This window comes from Chelon labrosus, assembly GCF_963514085.1.
Source record: "Chelon labrosus genome assembly, chromosome: 8".
NCBI classification, from domain to species: domain Eukaryota; kingdom Metazoa; phylum Chordata; class Actinopteri; order Mugiliformes; family Mugilidae; genus Chelon; species Chelon labrosus.
The window spans coordinates 15,189,057-15,208,806 of record NC_140358.1 but is presented as its reverse complement, the minus strand read 5'-3'; the positions used below and the strand labels follow the sequence as shown (position 1 = coordinate 15,208,806).

At 45.0% G+C, this 19,750-nt stretch overlaps 1 protein-coding gene across 3 annotated transcripts; it reads right to left on the bottom strand.

The window, feature by feature from the left end:
* Positions 1-125: 125 nt before the first annotated feature.
* Positions 126-19,276, bottom strand: LOC311491485 (ras-GEF domain-containing family member 1C-like; the record flags this gene model as incomplete). 3 transcript variants are annotated; one of them, XM_084549415.1, is made up of 14 exons in its annotated part: positions 18,903-19,276; positions 8,007-8,222; positions 7,661-7,783; positions 7,365-7,502; positions 5,838-6,059; positions 4,546-4,620; positions 3,986-4,087; positions 3,421-3,523; positions 3,245-3,324; positions 3,059-3,154; positions 2,877-2,972; positions 2,655-2,778; positions 2,041-2,113; positions 126-1,954 (listed from the first exon to the last, which is right to left on the bottom strand). In XM_084549415.1, exons 2-14 carry the CDS (start codon positions 8,214-8,216, stop codon positions 1,930-1,932), a joined length of 1,467 nt encoding a protein of 488 aa, XP_084405541.1. In that variant the 5' UTR covers positions 8,217-8,222; positions 18,903-19,276. The 3 variants fall into 3 exon arrangements, with proteins under 3 accessions (XP_084405541.1, XP_084405542.1, XP_084405543.1); XM_084549416.1 differs by having other exon boundaries at positions 3,986-4,084; XM_084549417.1 differs by lacking the exon at positions 126-1,954 and having other exon boundaries at positions 2,037-2,113; positions 3,986-4,084.
* Between the last annotated feature and the right edge of the window lie 474 nt (positions 19,277-19,750).

Genomic DNA, 19,750 nt, shown 5'->3' with positions numbered 1-19,750 from the left:
ATTTGTCACATGAAAATGTTCCTGTACAAACTAGTTAAAGCCTGACGGTTTGCCTTAAACAAGCAGAATAACAGATAAGCACCGTCATAAACAAAATCCACCACAGACAGTCACTTAAGCATGGTTTATTTTTATTAAAGGCTTTTTAGGAACCAGTCACAAATTCTGCGCCGACGTTAAAGCCAAAGGTGTGTCTGCTTGGCCTCCACATCCAGGAAAAAAAAACCCAACTGAACGCATTCCACTCCCTTAACTGCACACAGCGATGTATGTGTAAGCAAAAAATTCAAAGATGGACGTGTCAGTCCAGTAGTAATACTGTTAAAAAGAGCAGAACTGATGTCATGTGGGGTGATTGTCATTCAGAACACACGCTCAGCACGGGCAGTGTTTTATTAAAACACGTCTTCACCTCGGATTTGCAGATTTCACATCACATCCCTGGCTCTCTATTATCTTACGAGGGTAATGGGTTACGGTGAAAAGTTTGGTGACGGCAAATGAGGAGGGGGGAAGTCAGTCTGTTATAGAGAGGGAAAAGGTGCTTCTTAAGAGAAAACACTGACATCAATCAATAAGAGCAAACTGAATAAGACTGTTTTTAAAAAGCTTATAATTACATAGTTCCCGCTTCTTTTCCTACGACGCTGCCCCCAACGACCCGACGCTCAAAAATGAATCACGACTGCCAAAAAACAAAAGCTCAGTGACGATCCCACGAAACAATTAAACGACACATTTCAAGTCAACCTGAATTGTTGTGACAACCAGTGAATCATATGGCACAAGTTTCCCTCTTTACATGATAGCAAGACAGAGGTCACCCATTCCCCTCTGTCCTCCCGCAGAACGCAACAATCTACAAAGTTTTTGTCGCAGTAGTAGTCTTTGCAAGGTGGTTACGCTAATGCCCCTTTAAAAACACCCGTCGTAGCATGCCATCGGACTTCATATTCAGTAAAGGAAAGTTACATTAAAAACTATACATCTGTCAGCACAGAAATCTCCATAAATATATCAGACAACTGAACGTCAGTCAGAGAGAACTTCCTGAAGAGCAGAAAGATGAGGGGTAAAATGTCACCTGTACACAAATCTACACCCGGCCCGGCTCCTGTTGAGGCCGCTGTTACTGTAGTTTTCTTGCATTAATGGCACAATACATTTAAAAGGAGTAAACTTTTTTTTTTAAAACAGTTCATATTCCCCACCCCGAATGAAATAAATAAAAACACAAAAAGAGATGAGCCGCAAACAGTTTTCTCCGAACATCCCCGTGCAACACAAGACGGCGACAACGGCAACGGACGACTGGACCTCGCACACATTCGCAGGTTTGAGAAGAGATGAAAAACGCTCAGAGGCGTGTCGTCTTCCCAGATTACACAAAGTTGCCATTCCTTCAGTAGACCTATAAAATTTGACAGCTGATATGGGCTAGCCAGCGCCCTTCACATCATAAGTTTCATTACAGTACATTACAAGTAAAGGAAAATGAGAATTAAATACCTAGGCAAGGCTTTGGACGAAAGGAGAAGAGAAAGAGAGAGAAAAGAGGAGAGGAGCAAATACAAAAACAACAAACGGCATCAAATTTCATGTTATAAAGTGGTTTTCCCTGTAACTGTAACTCTCTATAGCCGTAAACATCTTCACAGAGTAAACACACATTAAGAGGGAGGATGGCGGAGAAGCTGTCCCTCTCCAACACACTGATTTTGCTGCAGTTTCACTTCACTTTTTTCAAACATTATTATTTTTTTTAACACTCATTGATGAATCCTGTTCATCACGTCTTTTTTTTCTCTCTCTCCACCATTTCTTCATAGAAAAACACCTAAGTACCAGCTAGGTTCCTTCACAGTTCAGTTTAGTGCAAAGAGAACACACGCTCCCTCGTTGGTGGGAGGATTAGCTGCCGTCAGCTCCTCATGTCTTTCCCAGGATGTTAGACCTGGTGGGAGACAAGAGGAATTAGTCGACTGGGCAACGGTGTTTAGATTTAGACTGAATAGCAGTTCTCATTTGATGTATTCTCACCTGAGTGCTTTCCACCTGTCCTTCTCTACCTGGTTCTCTGGACTCTCACTCTCGTAGGATGCAAGGTAGAGCCCTGGGGAGGGATGACAAACGAATAGTTAGTCAATCACTCAACCCAATAAATTACTGTGAGTAAAATACTTAAACTTCCAATGTTTCACCAAAAAAAAAATATATATTTGCACAATCTGGCTCTGTGAAGCTGACGCGCACTTTGAGCTAAATGCTAATGTTAACATTTGCTACGTAACTAGCACTAAATCCAAACTGCAGTAGGTGTTTGGTCATAAACCAAAGTAATGGAGAAATTTGAACAATTTGACCCGAGATGAGACTAAATGTAAACTTAAGTGATCAATTATCTCAGAAGCTTCTTAGTCAGTGGTACACAGACAAGTTCAGCTGCCAGTTGTTTTAGCTTTGTTTTACATAAAGGGATGAATTCATGACCAGATAAAAGATATTTATCAAGAAAAAAGACAGGATTAGCCGAGAATATCCATCAATAAAACCATGCACATATAGTTGCTTAAATATCTCAGTATGGACCAAAGTGGTGGAGCCATTACAACCCCTACTAAGAGTGAAAATCGACATATGCGACGGGTTCTCACCATCCTCGCTGAAGATGGGAGCAGTGTGGAGGTAGTGTAGGATGGCCCGATCCTCCTCAAAAGGACACTCCACTTGTTTCCATGTCATGAATTCGCCAACTTGACGTGCCAACTCCACGAATTTCTAAAAAAAATGAGATAAAATAAAATAAATTAGGCACTGTGAGCATATTTAATTAACTAATAAATGAGGCAGGATTAGGACAGAAGGCACGGCCTCACCTCAAAGTTGACATGGCCGTTGGGCAGCCGATTGGCACATCCTTCATTCAGGAAATAAATGTCCTTTATCAGCAGACTGAAGAAGGGAATCACAATCTGAGGGGAGGCGACAGGCAAAGTGAATACCGATGTAAAGATGGAAATGATGTGAGTGAAAGCGGCGATGCGGTGCTGAGCCTCACCCTTTCTCTGTTGCTGTTGGCAGTCTGAGAGCGGTGGGCGGCCCCCCTCAGGGCAGTCCTGTAGTTGTAAAAGTTTCCAGTAGGATCCATCTGATGCTGTCAAAGCAAACGGCAACAAACGAGACACTGTCAGCTTCAAGTTGTTGCCTGTCTTGTAGCTCTCAGCCAATGAATAGTCGGATTTACCTCAAGAATGAAGAACTTGGCAGTCTTGGCTTTGCCCCAAGTCTTCTTCAGTCGTGACACGGGGCTCATGTTCATGCCAGCTACAAGAGAAAATGGATTGTAACCATCAGTATCAAGGAAAACATGGGACTTGTCAAGTGGAAATTTACCCAGATAACATGAGATTAACAACTCACAGATGATAGCCATAAGAGAGTTGAAGTTTCCGATGTTGAAACACTCCCGGGCCACATCGATGAAAAACTCTATCACCTGGGCCCTCTGCTTCTTCTTCGCAGGCTGTAAAAAAGAGAGATTCTTTACTTTCACATGTACTTAATATTCTACAGTGAACACTACCTCTCTATAGACATAGAGGGAAGCAATGCCAGTGGACGTGTAGTACCACAAAAAATCCAGTGAGGGGCAGTGGTGCTCTGTAACAATGACAACGCCTCTATCTGCTATGAGAACAAGAATGCTACAACAATACGTAAGGAATTGCGAATTAAAAAAATGCAGAAGCCTTGAAGCTATTTCTAAAAAAAATCTAAAATATGAACTTGCATATATGCTAAAATTGTGTACCTAAATATACTGCATAGTGTAACTGATACTGCAATGTTTTCTTGTGTTCAATTTCTTACAGAAAGGAAACAGATTAAGTGTTCCTAATGTTTTGGAGACATGTAACCCTCCTCATGTTTGTAAAAGTGAGTATATTTGTCAGTTAGGTAAAGTGTGCCAGCATCTTACACTCACCATGCAGATCTCTGTAGCCACCAGGTAACAGAGTCTGTTGAACCACCTGACATAAGCTTCCAAGTTGGTGGTTTTCTTCTTCTGGTCACCGAAGCACGGCTGCTGATGCACACACACACACACACACAAAGTAAGTATAGGAAGTGCAACCATCAGGAACTCTACTAATTAGCTTCCCATCTACTGTCTGACCCCCCGCGTGAGTGTAAATGACAAAGACAGCGAGCTGGGAGCGGAAATGACAGGGGTAATGGAGAGCAGTAGAAAAAAAATAAAAAAATAACAAGGGGATGACAGAGGATTAAAGAGACGGCTATAAAAAGAAGGCATATAAATATATGCTTTCATGTTCCTTCATATGACGGTCTCCGCTTCCCTTTAGGATTTCTCAACAAATGACAACTGAAACTAAGAAGAAAATGCTGTGGTTTGACCCGAGGACAGACCATGAATTTCTACTGACTACACTAGTTTTTGTATTACTTTAAAAAAAACAAAAAAAAAACATGCAGGTGCAGAGCATAAATGGTGATTTATAAAAAAAAAAAAAAAAAGTTCACCTGTGTCCCATCCAGTGGGTCTTTCTGCACGAAGGCTTGGACAAACTCCTCCGGCCCGATATGCCTCAAATGTTCCTGGAAAAACAAAACAAACACACACAATCATGTCTCTATGACGTCAGGACATTATATCGAATGCCTGAACCGTAACCTAAAGCTAAACAAAACCTTTTTTTTTTTTTTTTAATCTATAGTCAGCCATACAATGTGACCGTGTAAACATGCTGATGTCCCCGCAACATGGGTAATCGAAGTGCACACATACCGATCGGAGTTGTCCCATTAATAATTCTTTCATTTCAGTAATGGAAGGCAATCAATAAGGGGAAGTAATGACTCATTGATGTGACTCATTGGAATCATATTTCCTCAAAGTGACACTTGAGACTATTAAAAGACAGCTGCGCCGTCACATACATGTGCTAATCAAAGTGACTCATCCCGACTCCCGCACAAACACAGAGTGTGAGAAAGCACAATGAGATCCATCTTTAAATCACTATCGCCGCGCCTCTGCTGCTACAACCTACGAGGTACATCATCGAGCCCAGAATGTGTCTGTGGTAAATGCCTGTCTATCTCCGCCCTCCTCTCTCCTTTAGCGTGTGTGTGTTAGAGTGTGAAGCTGTCAGGTCACATATATCAGCAGCGGTTTTTATCCCCCTTTGTTTGAGGCCCCCGGGCACATCGCTGACTTCTGGGGTGATGTCACCGCTCAGACAAGGGTGCAGGCTTTGCTCAGGCACATGCACACACACACAGAAAGGCGACCACCCCCAGTTACACGTGCCCGCATCAAGACACACATGAATAGACCGAAGGCACCATGCATGCAATGTGAGGGACACTGCGGAGATCCTTTGTTCATGTGTGTTTTATTGCATTACTCCCTTTGTTCTGCCTTCTATTACACCGGCTGAAAAGCAGTTAGCGCGGAAAGAGCTGACAAGTAATAGTCGAGCTTTAAACACAACAAGCTTCATATTGCTACAAGTTATCATTATTATTATTATTTTGCAAATTTGAGTTTTCTAACTCATTTGTGTGTCCTTCTGTTTCCATTTCATGGCTCTCATTCCATGTTTTTGTCCTCGGCGTGGACAAAAACATCTCCACCCATGCTTCAACATTCTTAGCAACTTCGCCCTCAAATCTTTTCCACTCCTCCTCCTCCTCCTCCTCCTCCTCCTCCTCCTCCTCCTTGTCCATCCTCGTTGTCGTCTCTTACCCTGACCTCCGTCTAACCCACGCATCTCTCACTCGCTCGCTCCCCCTCCCACACCCCTTCTTACCAGCTCCACGTGGGTGAGCTGCTGTGCCAGAGTGTAGGGGTCGTTGCAGATGGAGAGCATGTCCTTCTGGATGGGCGGAGGCTTGGTCTTGAAGGCCACCAGCTTGTCAGAGATTGAGGAGGCATTTATTGAGACCTTCACGATGCTCTCTTCCCCCTGGCTCATCAGGGCCAGCCTCTGGCTTAGCTTCTGAAGCACCTGGTTCAGTGTTTTCCAGTAGGCCTGGGGTAGGGAGGAGATGAGAGGAGAGGAGCGATCAATAAAGGCTTTGATGAATAATTTACTAATGGTTTGTAGATTAGAGACAGGCAGAAATCAAAAGAATGCCCGGGTCTTTACTTAAAACCAAAAAACAACTTAATCTACGATAAATAATATGAATATTTCCACTTCATGCTTGTTTATACGTTTCTGCTCTACATTTCTAAAGAAAACATAGTGTTTTCCTTCACTCAATATTATATAGTAACACTTGTAATCAGACAACTACTTACTTCTAAATCCAATTTAATAATGCGTCCTGTTAATGATTAAAAATCTTCCTTCCTGCTTACCGAGGAATGAATAAATCACTGCCAGTTAAACTCTTTCTAAATGTGCAAATTGGTACATCATTAACTCTGTGGCCAGTTGCTGTTCGCTGAGAATCTTTAATCTCCACAACATCAAGATTTTAACACACCTTTAGTTTTAGCGCAGAGGCTTTTAAGTGCTCTTCAAAGGCTGTAATGAGCCCAAGAATTAAGAACGCAATAAAAAATACAGCATGTTGTCTGGGATTTTTTTTTTTTAACACTACAGCAGTGATGTGTTGCGTCTTGCGCCCAGGAATGTGTGTTTTCGGCGCTCCTCCCTTCAGATGACTGCTCACAGAGCCTGTTAGGTCAGTCCGCCTCGCAAGTGACCCAGAGCCGCAGCTCCCACATGTGTGCGCACACATGCACACACACCCGCGCTGTAGACGGCCAGCTGTAAATAGCTGACCATTCATCACCACCTGCTCCTCCTCTCTTTCTATCCTCCCTGCACCTTCCTTCCATTTTTACCACCCTCCTCCTCCCCTACTTGCTCTCCGTGAACCCCGTATCCCCCCCACCCTCCCCCATTTTCTCCATCCATCTCCCTCCCTCTATTTGTCCCTGAGGCGGCAGATAGAGCCACTCCCCTAATATCTTTCCTTCCTCTACACACTCCTCTCTCCTGTAATGTAAGATTGTGTAACAGTTGGACTGTGGCCACTCACCCTGCACTGACACTCTGACTCCTCCATCACCCACCACACCGGAGGTAGTGACGATAATTAAATATTGCTCCCCACCAGAGCATTTCTCACTGCGGCTTCAGATTATAAAGGATCTAATGGAAATAACTGTAGCAAGGATGAAAAGTCTTACAGTCCTTCACAAACTGTTGTCCTGGTTAAACAGAGAAGTCATAGGTAGCTGTTTGTTTGTTTAGTTTTTTATTTATATCCTGTCCTACCTATCCTGTTTGTCATATTGCTGCAGTTGCAAGTCCTTACTGTACCTCATCACATGCAGCTATCCTGTGGATGATGTCTTTAAGATGCCCAACCATCTTTTCGTCCCTGAAGTCGGACGGGAATGTCTCTGTCCACTCTGTCAGCAGCTGCAGGATCTTCGGACCAAACTTGCGCACCCGTGCCTGTTGTACAAGAAGTGAAATAGTTTTTTACAACGGTGAAACAAAACACACAAAAACCAGTTGGCCCGAATGCCTCTCACATGCCCACAAACATGCCTGTTCATTAATCTGGTCGTGTTCATGCAGGGATATGTATTTATGTGTGGTGCAGTGCTAACCGTATCCAGTGGGCTCTGATCCAGCTGCTGCTGTTTGATGCACAGCTCACACACCCTGGCCAGCAGCTCCGGAGGAGGAATGAACAGACGAGCGCTCAGCAAGAAGGTAAACACATAGGCTTTCTGTCAGAGGACAGAAAGGAGACATTCGCTAAGACACTTCCACTACATCAATAAAAAAACTCTGCAGCTTTCTGCAATTAAAGGAAGCAGAGTCACACTTTAAAAATGGGGTTAATAATCTAATTGGCAGTACAGCTACTAAGACTATAAACTGAAATGGACTATCTGAGGTTGACGGAGTTTATAATGAAAAGTGGACTGGCTGTAGTTCATCACAGTTTACCTCGGGGTAGTAGTCGGCAGTGGGCACCAGGTTCTGGATCAGTGTGTCCAGGGAGGCAGAGGTGATTGGGGGTCCATCGGCCAGGCAAGCCCCAGGCCCCGGGCCTTCTTGCGGGGCCTCCTCCTCCTCCCCAGGCTCAGCACAGGCCAGATGAGGGCTGAAACCACTGGGAGTGGTAAACATGGTGCCTGAGCACACAGTTTGGGGCATTCCTGACTAGGATTCAAACACACAGAGAAAACACTGTCAGCAGGGCAAAAACAAGCAAGAGGGGTGACGTTTTTCACGTCATGGAGACTCTTGATTTGGTAGGAGGAAATGAATTTGATGCAAATTTTGCAACCGTCATGTCCCTGGCACATACACTTTACTTCTAGTCAAAGGCATGTAAATAAGACTTTGTTTACTCCAGCAGATCTTCTGTGTGTATGGTTGCATTCAGGTACATTACCATTAGTTACAAAAACATCAACGGCCTCGCGGAAGAGAATTTGTGATGCAGATAAGATTGAGCAGCTGTATTTCATGTTTTATAGATTGCTAAATGACAATGTAATGATTATAGTCTTAGTAAAAATGACAGTTTTGGGTCCTTACATGTGCATAATTAAAGAACTAAGGCATCAGGCATAATAAGGCATTCTGCTTGTTCTACTCTCTCTACAGCTGATCTAATGGGCGTCTAATCAGCCCACATTCTCCAACAGACTTTTTCTGTCCTCTGTTCATCCTCTCACATTATCATCCCCCTTTTCGCTTGTATTCTCTGCGGAAAACACTCGTATTACATTCACCTCTTTACTCGCCGCCGTTGTCGGGGGATACAGAGTACCCTCTAAACACGGGCCCCGTCTCCCACACCGGCAAGACAGAGGAGAGAACGAAAATGGGTCACTCAGTCGCCGTGGAGACTGTTGCTGCCTGAGAGCGATCGTGTGACCTTCTACCCTGTCACGTATGCCTCTCCCTTTAAGAGTGCTTAGGGTTACACATTTTAAAAATTCAACATGCTCCACACCACATCTACGGTGGAGAAGAGACAGAATAAAAACACAGCGCTTTGTAATCCTCAGGGTGCGGTTATCACTCATCGTCCTAATGCCACCGACAGGAGTCCTGAATGAAAATACATTCCAGCATGGTTATGTTTCGGTATCTTACATCCTCATTTGGTAGTAATATGACATTTGTTCTCCCAAACCATGGTGACTAAATCTACAGTACCTGTATATTACCACCAAGGACAAAGGCAATCTCTAGGTGCCTTCAATTGCACAAGGCCTCTCTGCATGCAAGAGTCATGAGAAAGGCAGCAAACCCACATGCTGACAATGAGACCTTGAGCAACACACAGGAAGTTATTTCAGATGTAAACACGGCACATTCTTCTTGCTGTTTGTAGCTCTGAGGGCCCACAAACAGAAAAACAGAGAAGTGAGGTAGAATAGCCCCGTGCCCCACCTAATGTGGTCGCATACAGCAGAGCTTTTACGAAAACATTATACACTCTCAAAGCAGAATTAAAAGTATCTGCAATCATGCGACCACATGTGTTGCCATCCTAAAACACTCCCATTCATCCTGCGGTGACCTTCAGGCCCGAGCTCGATAAACCAATGTCACGGGTCCCTGGGGGTGAAAGGTCAAACACACAGCGCCACGCAGAAGAGCAGCTCGTGTGTCAAGTTTCCCGTGTGATAGGGTTCAGCTTTCCTTTGTTCTCCGTGTTCCTTTGCATTTGAGCACTTAATCATGCACTTTGCACACACCTAGACACAAACACACACAGACAGGCAGACAAGAGGCTGGGGGATGGGGAGTCTGTCTTTCTGGAGGGCGCTTTCATAGCCTTTCTTCCTATTTACACCACTGACACCCATAGCCTTGAATCTTATAATATCTATTGTGGTTAAAGAGAGCCGACATTTTCTTGTGTGCACCCTCAGAGCTATAATAATGGCTCGCCCAATGTCACATTACTCTTTGAGACACTGGAAATAACATGTAAGAGGCAAGAAACAGGTGTTTAACTGACCATGTGATACTCATCTGACGGAGTTGAGTTGAGTCAGCCTGAATACTGACCATATAAAAAAGACCTAATAAGGAAATTCAAATTGTCCACTTTGCAGGGTTAGAGATCACTCAGGATTCCCACTGAAAACTCTCTCTATCGTAATCCAAACAAATTCCTCCCATAAAAGTTATTGCCACCGTCTAGATTGGTTCCCAAACAGGCAGGCCTGAGGTGTCCTTGCAGCGACCTCCTCTAGATTGGATTACAACGTGCAGCCACGGAGAAGACATGGCCTGATAAACACAGAAATTGACAACCTCAACAAGCCTCTACGAGGACGGCGACACACAAGGAGAGCTTTGTGGCAACTAAAGGGGACTTCCTTTGTGTGTCAGGGCCCGACAGGTGGACCTAGCGTCTGCACAGCTCAAGGTGCCTGTGTGACTAAGTCCAGCGGTTTAGCGCTGAGTCATTTCATGCATACAAACATGCATACACTCGTCCGTCCGGGTGTTTGTGGTCATACATATATGGGAGTGACTGAGAGTTTTATCCTACGTGCCCGCACTGTCAATGATTTCTATCGCTCGTGATAATCTCCACTCTCTTAATTCTCCTCAGCTCCCCGCTCCTTCCTCCACCGTTTCCCTCTGATTCATCATTTCATCACAGCTCTGCAATGCCGTCGGTGCACATCTCGCAGTTTGTACAACGTGAGCAGAAGTCAGCCGGGCAACTCCTCCACGGATGTGTGCAGTGAACTATTTCCAAATTACTATGAGGTTTGGTTATAGGATCACGATGTGAGATGGAAGCAGTCAATTGTGGCTTCACAAAAAGACACAGAAGTCTTGAAGGTTCACATGAAACCAGACTATGTACCTTTTGTTGAACGGCAGCAACTTGAGAAACAGAAGTGAAAGCAAAATCATATTTAGCCACCTTAAGCGACTGGTCAAACCGATGTATACCTAACGACACACCCAACACCAAGGCCTAACCGACAGATCCGAACCAAAATAGATCTGATTCTTTATTTAATGTCACGGATGTTGCTTTGTACTACTGGATGTATTATTTTACAACATATTACTTACGCCACTTTTCCTACAGCGTGCAGGAGGAGTCATCCACAGCTGAACTCTATGTATAACCCGTCTCCATACCTTCCAATACACTCAGCTCCCTCTGAGCCTGTCACAGCGCATGAATACTGCATGAAAAAACACATCGAGAAACAAGCAGCTAAGAACAGGTGAGTGAAGCGGTGTGTACTCTAATCCCCCCTGAGACCTCCAGCAGCCAGCCAACAGCAGCCCTGCGCTCTGTCTAGACAGCTGGGTGAGTGTCACTGTTCAGGGCCCTCGCAGCGTGGGTGTGTAGGTGTGTGTGTGTGTGTGTGTCTGTGTGTGTGTTTTGTCTTGTGATTCTGTCGGGCTGTTATCGTTGCCATCAGGGGATCTGCATGCTTTGTTCTATCATGATTAACAGAATGGCACTGTCTGGAGAGACACAATCTTTATCAGCACTCTTGACTGTCTAGTCGCGTGTGTGTGTGTTGATGAAACAATGGCATTCCTGACATGGCCGCGCAGCTTGAAGCTGTCAAACAGAACTCTGTTGATCTCCGTCTTCCTCTAGCCCTTTCTATTTCCGTCTCTGTAAAACCTGTTTTATGAATCAAATAGCATTGCTCGCAAGTATTCAGTAGGTGTGTATGAGGGTGCTGAGAGGAATGATGACCAAACTGCTGACACATCCTTTCACGGAGGATTTAAATGGATGAGAACAATCAGCAGTAGGAGGCAGCCCTCCATTAAGACCGGAGTGGTTCATTCAGGATAAAACCGCAGTCTGACCCGTGTACCATTAAGGAGTCAAAGGTCAAAGGTGAGTAGTTAAAGTTCCTTGGTGGGGGCAGATGGCGTACAGTAGCAGCTTTGTGCCCATCCAAAGTCTCTCTGGGGTCATTGCTTCAATAACGACTGGCTGTTTGGCTTTGTCTTTTATATATGACTGCAGTTAGTGCTTTTTTTTATAAAGAGAAAAACTTCCGCTGACATTGATTCATTGGCTCCGCTGGCTGTGACTATTTATCAAACAACAAACTTGTCGTATCTAACATAAAGAATTTCATTATCAAGAGTCTGAAATCCACAGTTTTATATTTTCAAACCCCCAAACTCAACTTGAATTAAACCCATGAACAACATTTCTATCTCAGCCCAGCAGCGTTCTTCCTCAGGCTTAAAAGAGTTCCAGTGACGTGTGTTTTCAAAGTTGTTTTCATGTCCTCGAGGGTACAGCTAGTATATAAAGGCCAATTCAGACATTATTCAACTGGTGAAGAGCCTGATATTTTTTTTTGCTGACAAACTTGACGAGGTAAATCTCTGTCCTGCTGCTTGCTATTAGGTGCATATGAGTCACTCTAGCATGTTACTACAAATCTGCGCATTTACCATTATTCACCATTATGCGTTTTTGCACTCTTTATATCTAACTGAACTAAATGTGGCATACTGACACTGAGAAATACCGCAAAGCAACAGCGAAACCATGACGTGATGCATCACTATTCTTAGAAGCGCGGGGCTTCATCAGACGCGCAGCAAATATCCGGCACGGGTACTGCAGCAACATTTAGCTGTGTCTTTGTAGTTGCTTCCTGGTTTCAGACATCAGAGTTAAAGAGAAGTAAACAGACTGAGGTGAAAACTGCATCCCCCCTGCATCTTGCTTGCGAGTGCAATACTCACCCCAGGATAGTGTGCAGGCAGTCAAAAGCTCTAGGAATGTTAAACTTGCCTCCTGTCAGACTTACTAAACACCTCTTTTCTTCTGCAGACTCCATCATATGACTCCCTCCCTGCAGACTGATTTACATACTCTAACACATCTTTTCTAATTTAGGATCCACATGTTCGCTCTTTTAACACATCACAATTTCATCTATTTTGAGACTGTGCTCTAAAAAGGCAGATGCTCGGTACTGACACTGTTTTGTGTTCCACAGAGTATTGCAGCTCTGGCCTAAATTTTCAACAGTGTTCTTTGAAACCTGATATTATATGACTGGAGAAATAACAGGAGTATTCTCCTGAATGCATGGCATTAAATGAAAGTAAACAGCTCTTTGTCGTTCCACACGTCTCTTCCATCATTCCCCTCCTCCTTCATCTCGTTCTAATGTGCCCAGTCAGGATGTCTGTACAGATGGCCCTGCAGCAGCCTGCTCCCCCATTGGGAGCTGCTGCCATGGGAGGCTTTTTGGCCCTCGGCCCTCACCATCATGCCCATTCTCTACAGGAGCCCAAAAGTGTATTGGCGCCTAGATCGAATGTCGAGGTACAAGGGCCGAGCCAATCTGGCTGCTGAACTGCACAGTGACCGCCTGGCACAACTGACAACAGAGGGACCACAAAATACCTCAGATGTCACTGCACACACGACGCTACAAAATCAAACCGCCGCACTATTGTCGGGTAATGGTGTGTGTTTGGGGAGGAGTGGAGCTGCAAACAAATGAGTTCATTGTGTCTTGAAAAAACACATGCATGCACACTTGCACCCACACAGCAGCCAAACACAGGATTGAGTTACGGTCGAGGCATTCCGCCTCCCCACCCATTCCTCTGCCTCTCTCTGACAGAGGCCGGGAATCACAGTCAAGCCTCAACAGGGACACACTCCCCAAATCCCTTCTATTGGAATCCCTCTGTAGTGCCTGAGTGGGCTTACGCTGACATTCTGGCACCTGTTCCACACCCACCAGCTCCATCAGTCCCGATGTAACGCTCAGTGGGAATTCTCCTCCGAGAACTGAGCCTGTGCGCATGCATCCTCATTCCTGAACGAGTTTGGACACAGCTGTGTACGCAAGCCTTTGGGTTTCTGCTCGTGTACGTGCAAGGCCTAAGGAAGTCAAAGTGCATCCAAGTCCGAGCAAGTCCACTCCTTCGCTGTTCTCTAAGAGGCGCGGCTTTACCTCAATATTTGCACTTGCACTTTTTATGTCCCACGAGAGAATCCGCAGATCTCAAATCCCCCCAAAGTCAAACCTAAAACCTCACAAAAATTTACATTTAGATGGAATCAAAACCATTACCTGAGACCAGCTCTAAAGGTTGAGCGCCATTATCCACTGACTCCACTTTCAAACCACTTCACGTGTGTGAAAAATACACTTCTGGATCCAGGAGTGAGGTGAGGATAGAAATGATGTATTAAAATGCATTGAAGGTCGGTCCTGGGCAATCTGTCATGTTGCATAGAGACAACGAGCGCTGAGCACAGATTGGCTCTTAGTGAACACATGTCTAAAGCCTGAGTGCCCTAAATCTGTTATTCACAATGGTCATAATGCTTAAAATTCAGCCGTGTATTATTTATAATATATCCAATTTAGAGCATTCATGATACAATATTCCTTTGAGGGGAATTGGACAAGAGTGATTTTGTCTCTGTTCTCAACGGGTATAATTTTGAGTCAAGCGCTACTTATGAGGAATTACCAGCTTACCAAGAAAATAGGAGTAAGAAACTGAGCATACAGACACAAAAGACGAATAAAAAAATACCCATGTGCAGTTACGTCAACAGTCCGTTAATCGCGTTTTAAAATTAGACTGTTAATCCAAACACCCACTCCCCATTGAGGTATTGTCTCAATCTAACCTGCACATGGGTATCCACAGAGAACTAATGAGCGAGATGCAACAGATGCACATCTGATAACCGCACGCTACTAATTTCATCACGGCTGTCTCCTTCCCTGTTAAAGTACATCTGTTTGCTCATTACAACCAGCACCGGCAGAGGCCACGCGGTGTGTCACGGCTGATGTCAAAGATGTCAAAGCGCACCAATTAGCATTAGTGGACCGCACGGCCTGGTCTGGTTCACAACTCATACCTTGGTACTGTGATATGATTAAGACGGCCGTCAGATTACTTGCTTCATTAATCCTAATCTCTGTAAACAGATGCCTGCATATGAATATGTATTAATAGGCGAGGGACAAGCTTTTAGTACCGGAAGCTTTGGGGTTCCCATTTGTAGAGCGAGTAGTACTGACCAATCACACGCAACTGAGCGGGCTTCAGCTGTGCATGCAGGTAATAGGTTTGTATGGAGAATAAAAGAGGGGAAACATCAACTTAAATACCTTAAACAAAAGCCAAGTGTAACTGTTCAGTCATAGACATCTGGACGTCCTCTCGAAGACAGTGGCCGTTTATCAATATGTGTCCTTGTCTGTGCTTGTCAAAGACGCTTCGGGAGGTAACTTCAGTGGACATGGGGCACCCAGGTATCCCAGATTACATTTTGCAGGGGCATCGCCCCAAACATCAACTAGGCTAGCGTTCCAATAACATGACAATGCAATGACTGTACTGTGACCTCCCGTGTATACTTGTCAAGTCTGAACTACGACGCAAGACCGACTTTTGTGTACTTGGTATTGTTAAACACCCAGAGTTAATGACTGGGGCCTGGAACAGGAAGTCTTGGCCTGGATAATCTTTGGCTACACATGAAGCAACAAAGCACTGCCCATTTCCACAAGAGGCTAGTCATCAGATAGTAGCTTTATGTTGCATCACTCCATCACTAATTGTTTCGTGTTGCTATTTGTCATTTGTGGATTGGACCCTTGCATCGCAGTCATGCTTGCTCGCTTTTTAGTTTTTTTTCTTCATTATCCTTGCAGGCGCATTGCCATCTATGCTTCCATCTATTATCAAAGTAGGGTGTGTATTACACTTCCTATGCGCGTGGCGTGCATGTGTGTCCACATGTGCTTGAACGGCAGAAACAAAACGAGGCCAAAACTCTCAAAATGTTTTCTTGCTAAACTCAAGCACCTGTAGAACTCACAAAAAGAACTTGTACTTTGTATTACATTTCATCCACATAATAAACTGCAAATAGTTTGTTGCCATAGAAACAGTTTCATCAGCAAAAATGTACCTTCCAGAACAAACACTGGCAAGTTGCTGTAATGGCACCGGGTATTACTTGAGAGCTTCATTTGAAACTGGTGATTCAGTGGTCACCTCGTGCAGCAGGTGAGCAGAGGCTCTGCATTCAAGGACACTTTCATTACTCGGAGCCTATATCTGATGGAGTAATCTATATGCTTACTCCAGTTTATTGAACACACCGGGGATTTAATCATATTCCATTGGTTTTGTGACCCTGCCAAATCCATAAGGGCCGACGGTCAATAGCTGCCTGTATGACAGCATGCAAGCCGTGTGGAGGCAGCTAACACCAGCTCTGGAGAGCGCAGAGCGTTTCCATGGAGTCAAGGCTCCTGTTGGGAGGTAATTAGATGCCTGTTGAGTCTCCACTGTGACCCCCCCCCCCCCCCCACCCCCCTCCCCCCGCCCTTTTCCTTTATTTCATCAAAATCCCTTGTTTGTCTTCTCTGTCTCGTGACAGAGCAGCCGGCTCTGAGTGATTCCACATGTGAGCCACGTCTGCCGCGACCTGTCAGCGAGATCATTCTCATCATTCCCGTGTCAGCAACAAAGCTGCCGTGCAGCCAGAGGACAATCGGAAGGCCTGTCAGGTACACAGGCTGTCAGAGCTCTCTTTGTCAGCCGCGCTCCTCCCGAGATGAAAAGCTGATTATGTAAGGTGTGGAAAAAAAATAAATAAATAAACATTAGACATACTTGACAATCCAGGTCAGGCCTGAAAAGTTCCAGTAATGCTAAAAAGGAAAAACAAATCACAAGCACGTAACAGGTACACGGAAATAAAAATACATAAGGCAGTGCTTCCATTTTCTACAATCTTGTATTTTTTTTTTGGAAGCAATAAATGACTCCATGTCAATATCATTACACGCTAAATGATGAGCACATCATATGCTGTTAGGTGGAATTCCCTGAGCGGGAGCATCACCAGTCGGATGTAGTAGGTTTCTGTTTGCATTGCTCTGCCACGAGACGGTTGTGGAATTCACGATTCAAACGGACACACCTGCACACACACACACACACACACACCCACACGCATACATACATACACACACAAAGCCCTTCCCCCATACGCACACAGCCATAAACCTTGTGGCGGCGATAAAGCTGTCATTGCCACCAGACTAACAGCTACTGTGTTTACCTCCCCGTCGACCTGCTCCAGAGAAACCCTGCTTTCCCTCTCTCTCTCTCTCTCTCTCTCTCTCTCTCTCTCTCTCTCTCTCTCTCTCTCTACACCAGCTCACACACTAGCCTCATTCTCTGGAAACTTGTCTCTCAATCTGACATCAAACTCGACGATGCCCTCATTAACAGCACACCTGTTATCCTCTGCAGACCTGGCCTGAATTGGAGGGGAACATCAGAAGTAGCCCACGTCTGTACCTGCACGCCTGCTACCAGCGACTTCTGACAGACCCCTGCTCCGGTGACTCAAACCTGTTCAACCCCTATCCACTGTACCGTTAGAGCAAGCTGTCATTACGATATCGCTGAGGCCAGCAGGGTTTTATGGGCTCAGCACAGACAAGGTTAACTGAAACCAGAAGAGGTGGAACAAAGGGTCTCCACTGAGCCTTGATCACTATGAAGTCAGAGGGTGTTAATGATGCTAGAGGGTTGAAATGATTCCCAGGTTATCCAGAACAGTTTACAGGCTACACTGGAGAGAAGCAACACACTGACTGACAGAGCCTCATCTCTTTCACTCTCAATCGGCGAGCATGACACAGAACGAAAACAGCGTTTGCGCTGCGGTGGCCTGGGCACACTGAAACAAGTAGTGCCAGTGAAGGTGCGACCGACAGAGCAAATGCACGTTTCTCAGGGTCGCATCCTAAAGGGAGGGAGGAGGGTGAGGGGAGGCAAAGCAGGGTATGTTTCGAAGAAAGAGCTGAGAAAAACTGCTGCTGCCTCCTTGAGCTCGCTGCCGAGAGAGCATCGTCACGAAATGCGATACCCCACTCCGGTGTTTTAGTCCAGGGGGGCTGGGAGGTGCAGCCTGGCCGGAGCACTGAGGAGAGAGCGGAGCTGAGGGTCTGGGAGAAGTGACATGACCGGTAGTGTCAACAAACCCCGGTTAGAATTTCTCCCCACCTAACTGGTTTTCGACAGAACTGGTCTGACTTTCATCCACTTTGCCGAAAGCTGTAAGAGACAGATAACATAATACGCCTGGCTCGTATTGGGATGCAGTGCAAGCTGCTCCATCGCCCTGAGGTGAAAAAGCTGCTTACCATCCCCTGCATGCTTCAGTGGATGATGCAGATTTTTTTCATTCCTAGGAAACTAGGGTAAGATGTCAACAGTGCCACACCTGTTTACTCAAGACTACCTTTCAAGAAACAGCTTACATTACTCGCAGGGAACTGATAAATGGAGCCTGAAACCACCAGGGAGATTGGGATGTGCTCCCGCCTTAATGCACGTTAATAATTACACAAAAATGAGATAAGGTCCACGGTGTCGCCAGTCCACGACAGGACAAAGACGTGACGATTGTCAGAGATATCAGTAATGACACTAGTAACACTACGACATGAATGGCAAATCGTATAATGTGTCATATAGATGTGTCAGTCCGCGATGGAGCCCCCCTCTCGCCCTTTAAACACACCGCTGACTCACGCCTCAGACTCTGATCGTAGTAAAGTGATGCAAGCGGCGCTAACACGATATTATGATGTCATCAGCGTAGTAAACTTCTATCTTTGACGACACAGTGTTCTAGTGACTATGATTAGAACGATCGGCTCATCATCGGACGTCTCTCACGACCACAAATACACACAAGCCACAGGAGTACACAAAGGCACGCACGCACAATGCTGGCGTGAGTGAAATCTCAATATGCAAATATTGCAATTGTTGCTTTTATTCGTCACTCACCAGCACTACACGTTGATCCCCATCTCTGATCCGACTTGTGTCCGATGTCAAAATTAATATATCTGCCTCTGTCAGATATCCACAAATTATTATTATTTATTATTATTTTTTTTTTTACAAAACAGCCCGTTCAGCTGGCATCAGCGGGAGAAGTAAAGCCGGACTCCGGAGGCACAGCCTGATTGATTGATTGATGTCGGTGGAGGAAAATGTCTCTTGTGGATTGATGAAAGGTCCCGGCTCGCTCCGGGCAGGTAGCCGCCGGTGAACAGCGGGCACACGCAGAAGCTTACGCCGCGTAAAAGCGCGTCCCTGAAGGCGTGGCGACCGTCCTGTCCTGCGCCACGGAAACACGGCGGACTGCACAGCACATTCACGCGTCCTCGGAGCAAGTGGTTACACAGAGGAGCGGAGAGCGAACTACTCGCACGCCGGTCAAGTAGGCAATATAATGCGACTTCCGCTTACGATCTTCAAAATAAAATTGTCGCTGAAGCGCATCTGCGTTGCAGAATCGAGGTGGAACAAACTGTACAAAAATATATATACATTTTTAACTGTAACTTACATTATGTAATATATTAATAGGTTGAGTCGTGGTCCTAGTCATTGAGACTGGAGAGACATGATTTAAAATTAAGCTTCTTTTTATGAATTTTGAATGTCCCATGTCATCTTAAAGTTTTTGAACTCTGATTTATTTATTTTTATTTTTTTTTGTTGGTTGTGTTTTGTATTGCTATTCGAGATTAAAGTAAGTCTAAGTTCCCCCAAAGCGTTGATCTGATGTACACATGAAATATAAAGGCCCCAGAAAGGCTACAAAGACCTGGATACCTTTATGCCAT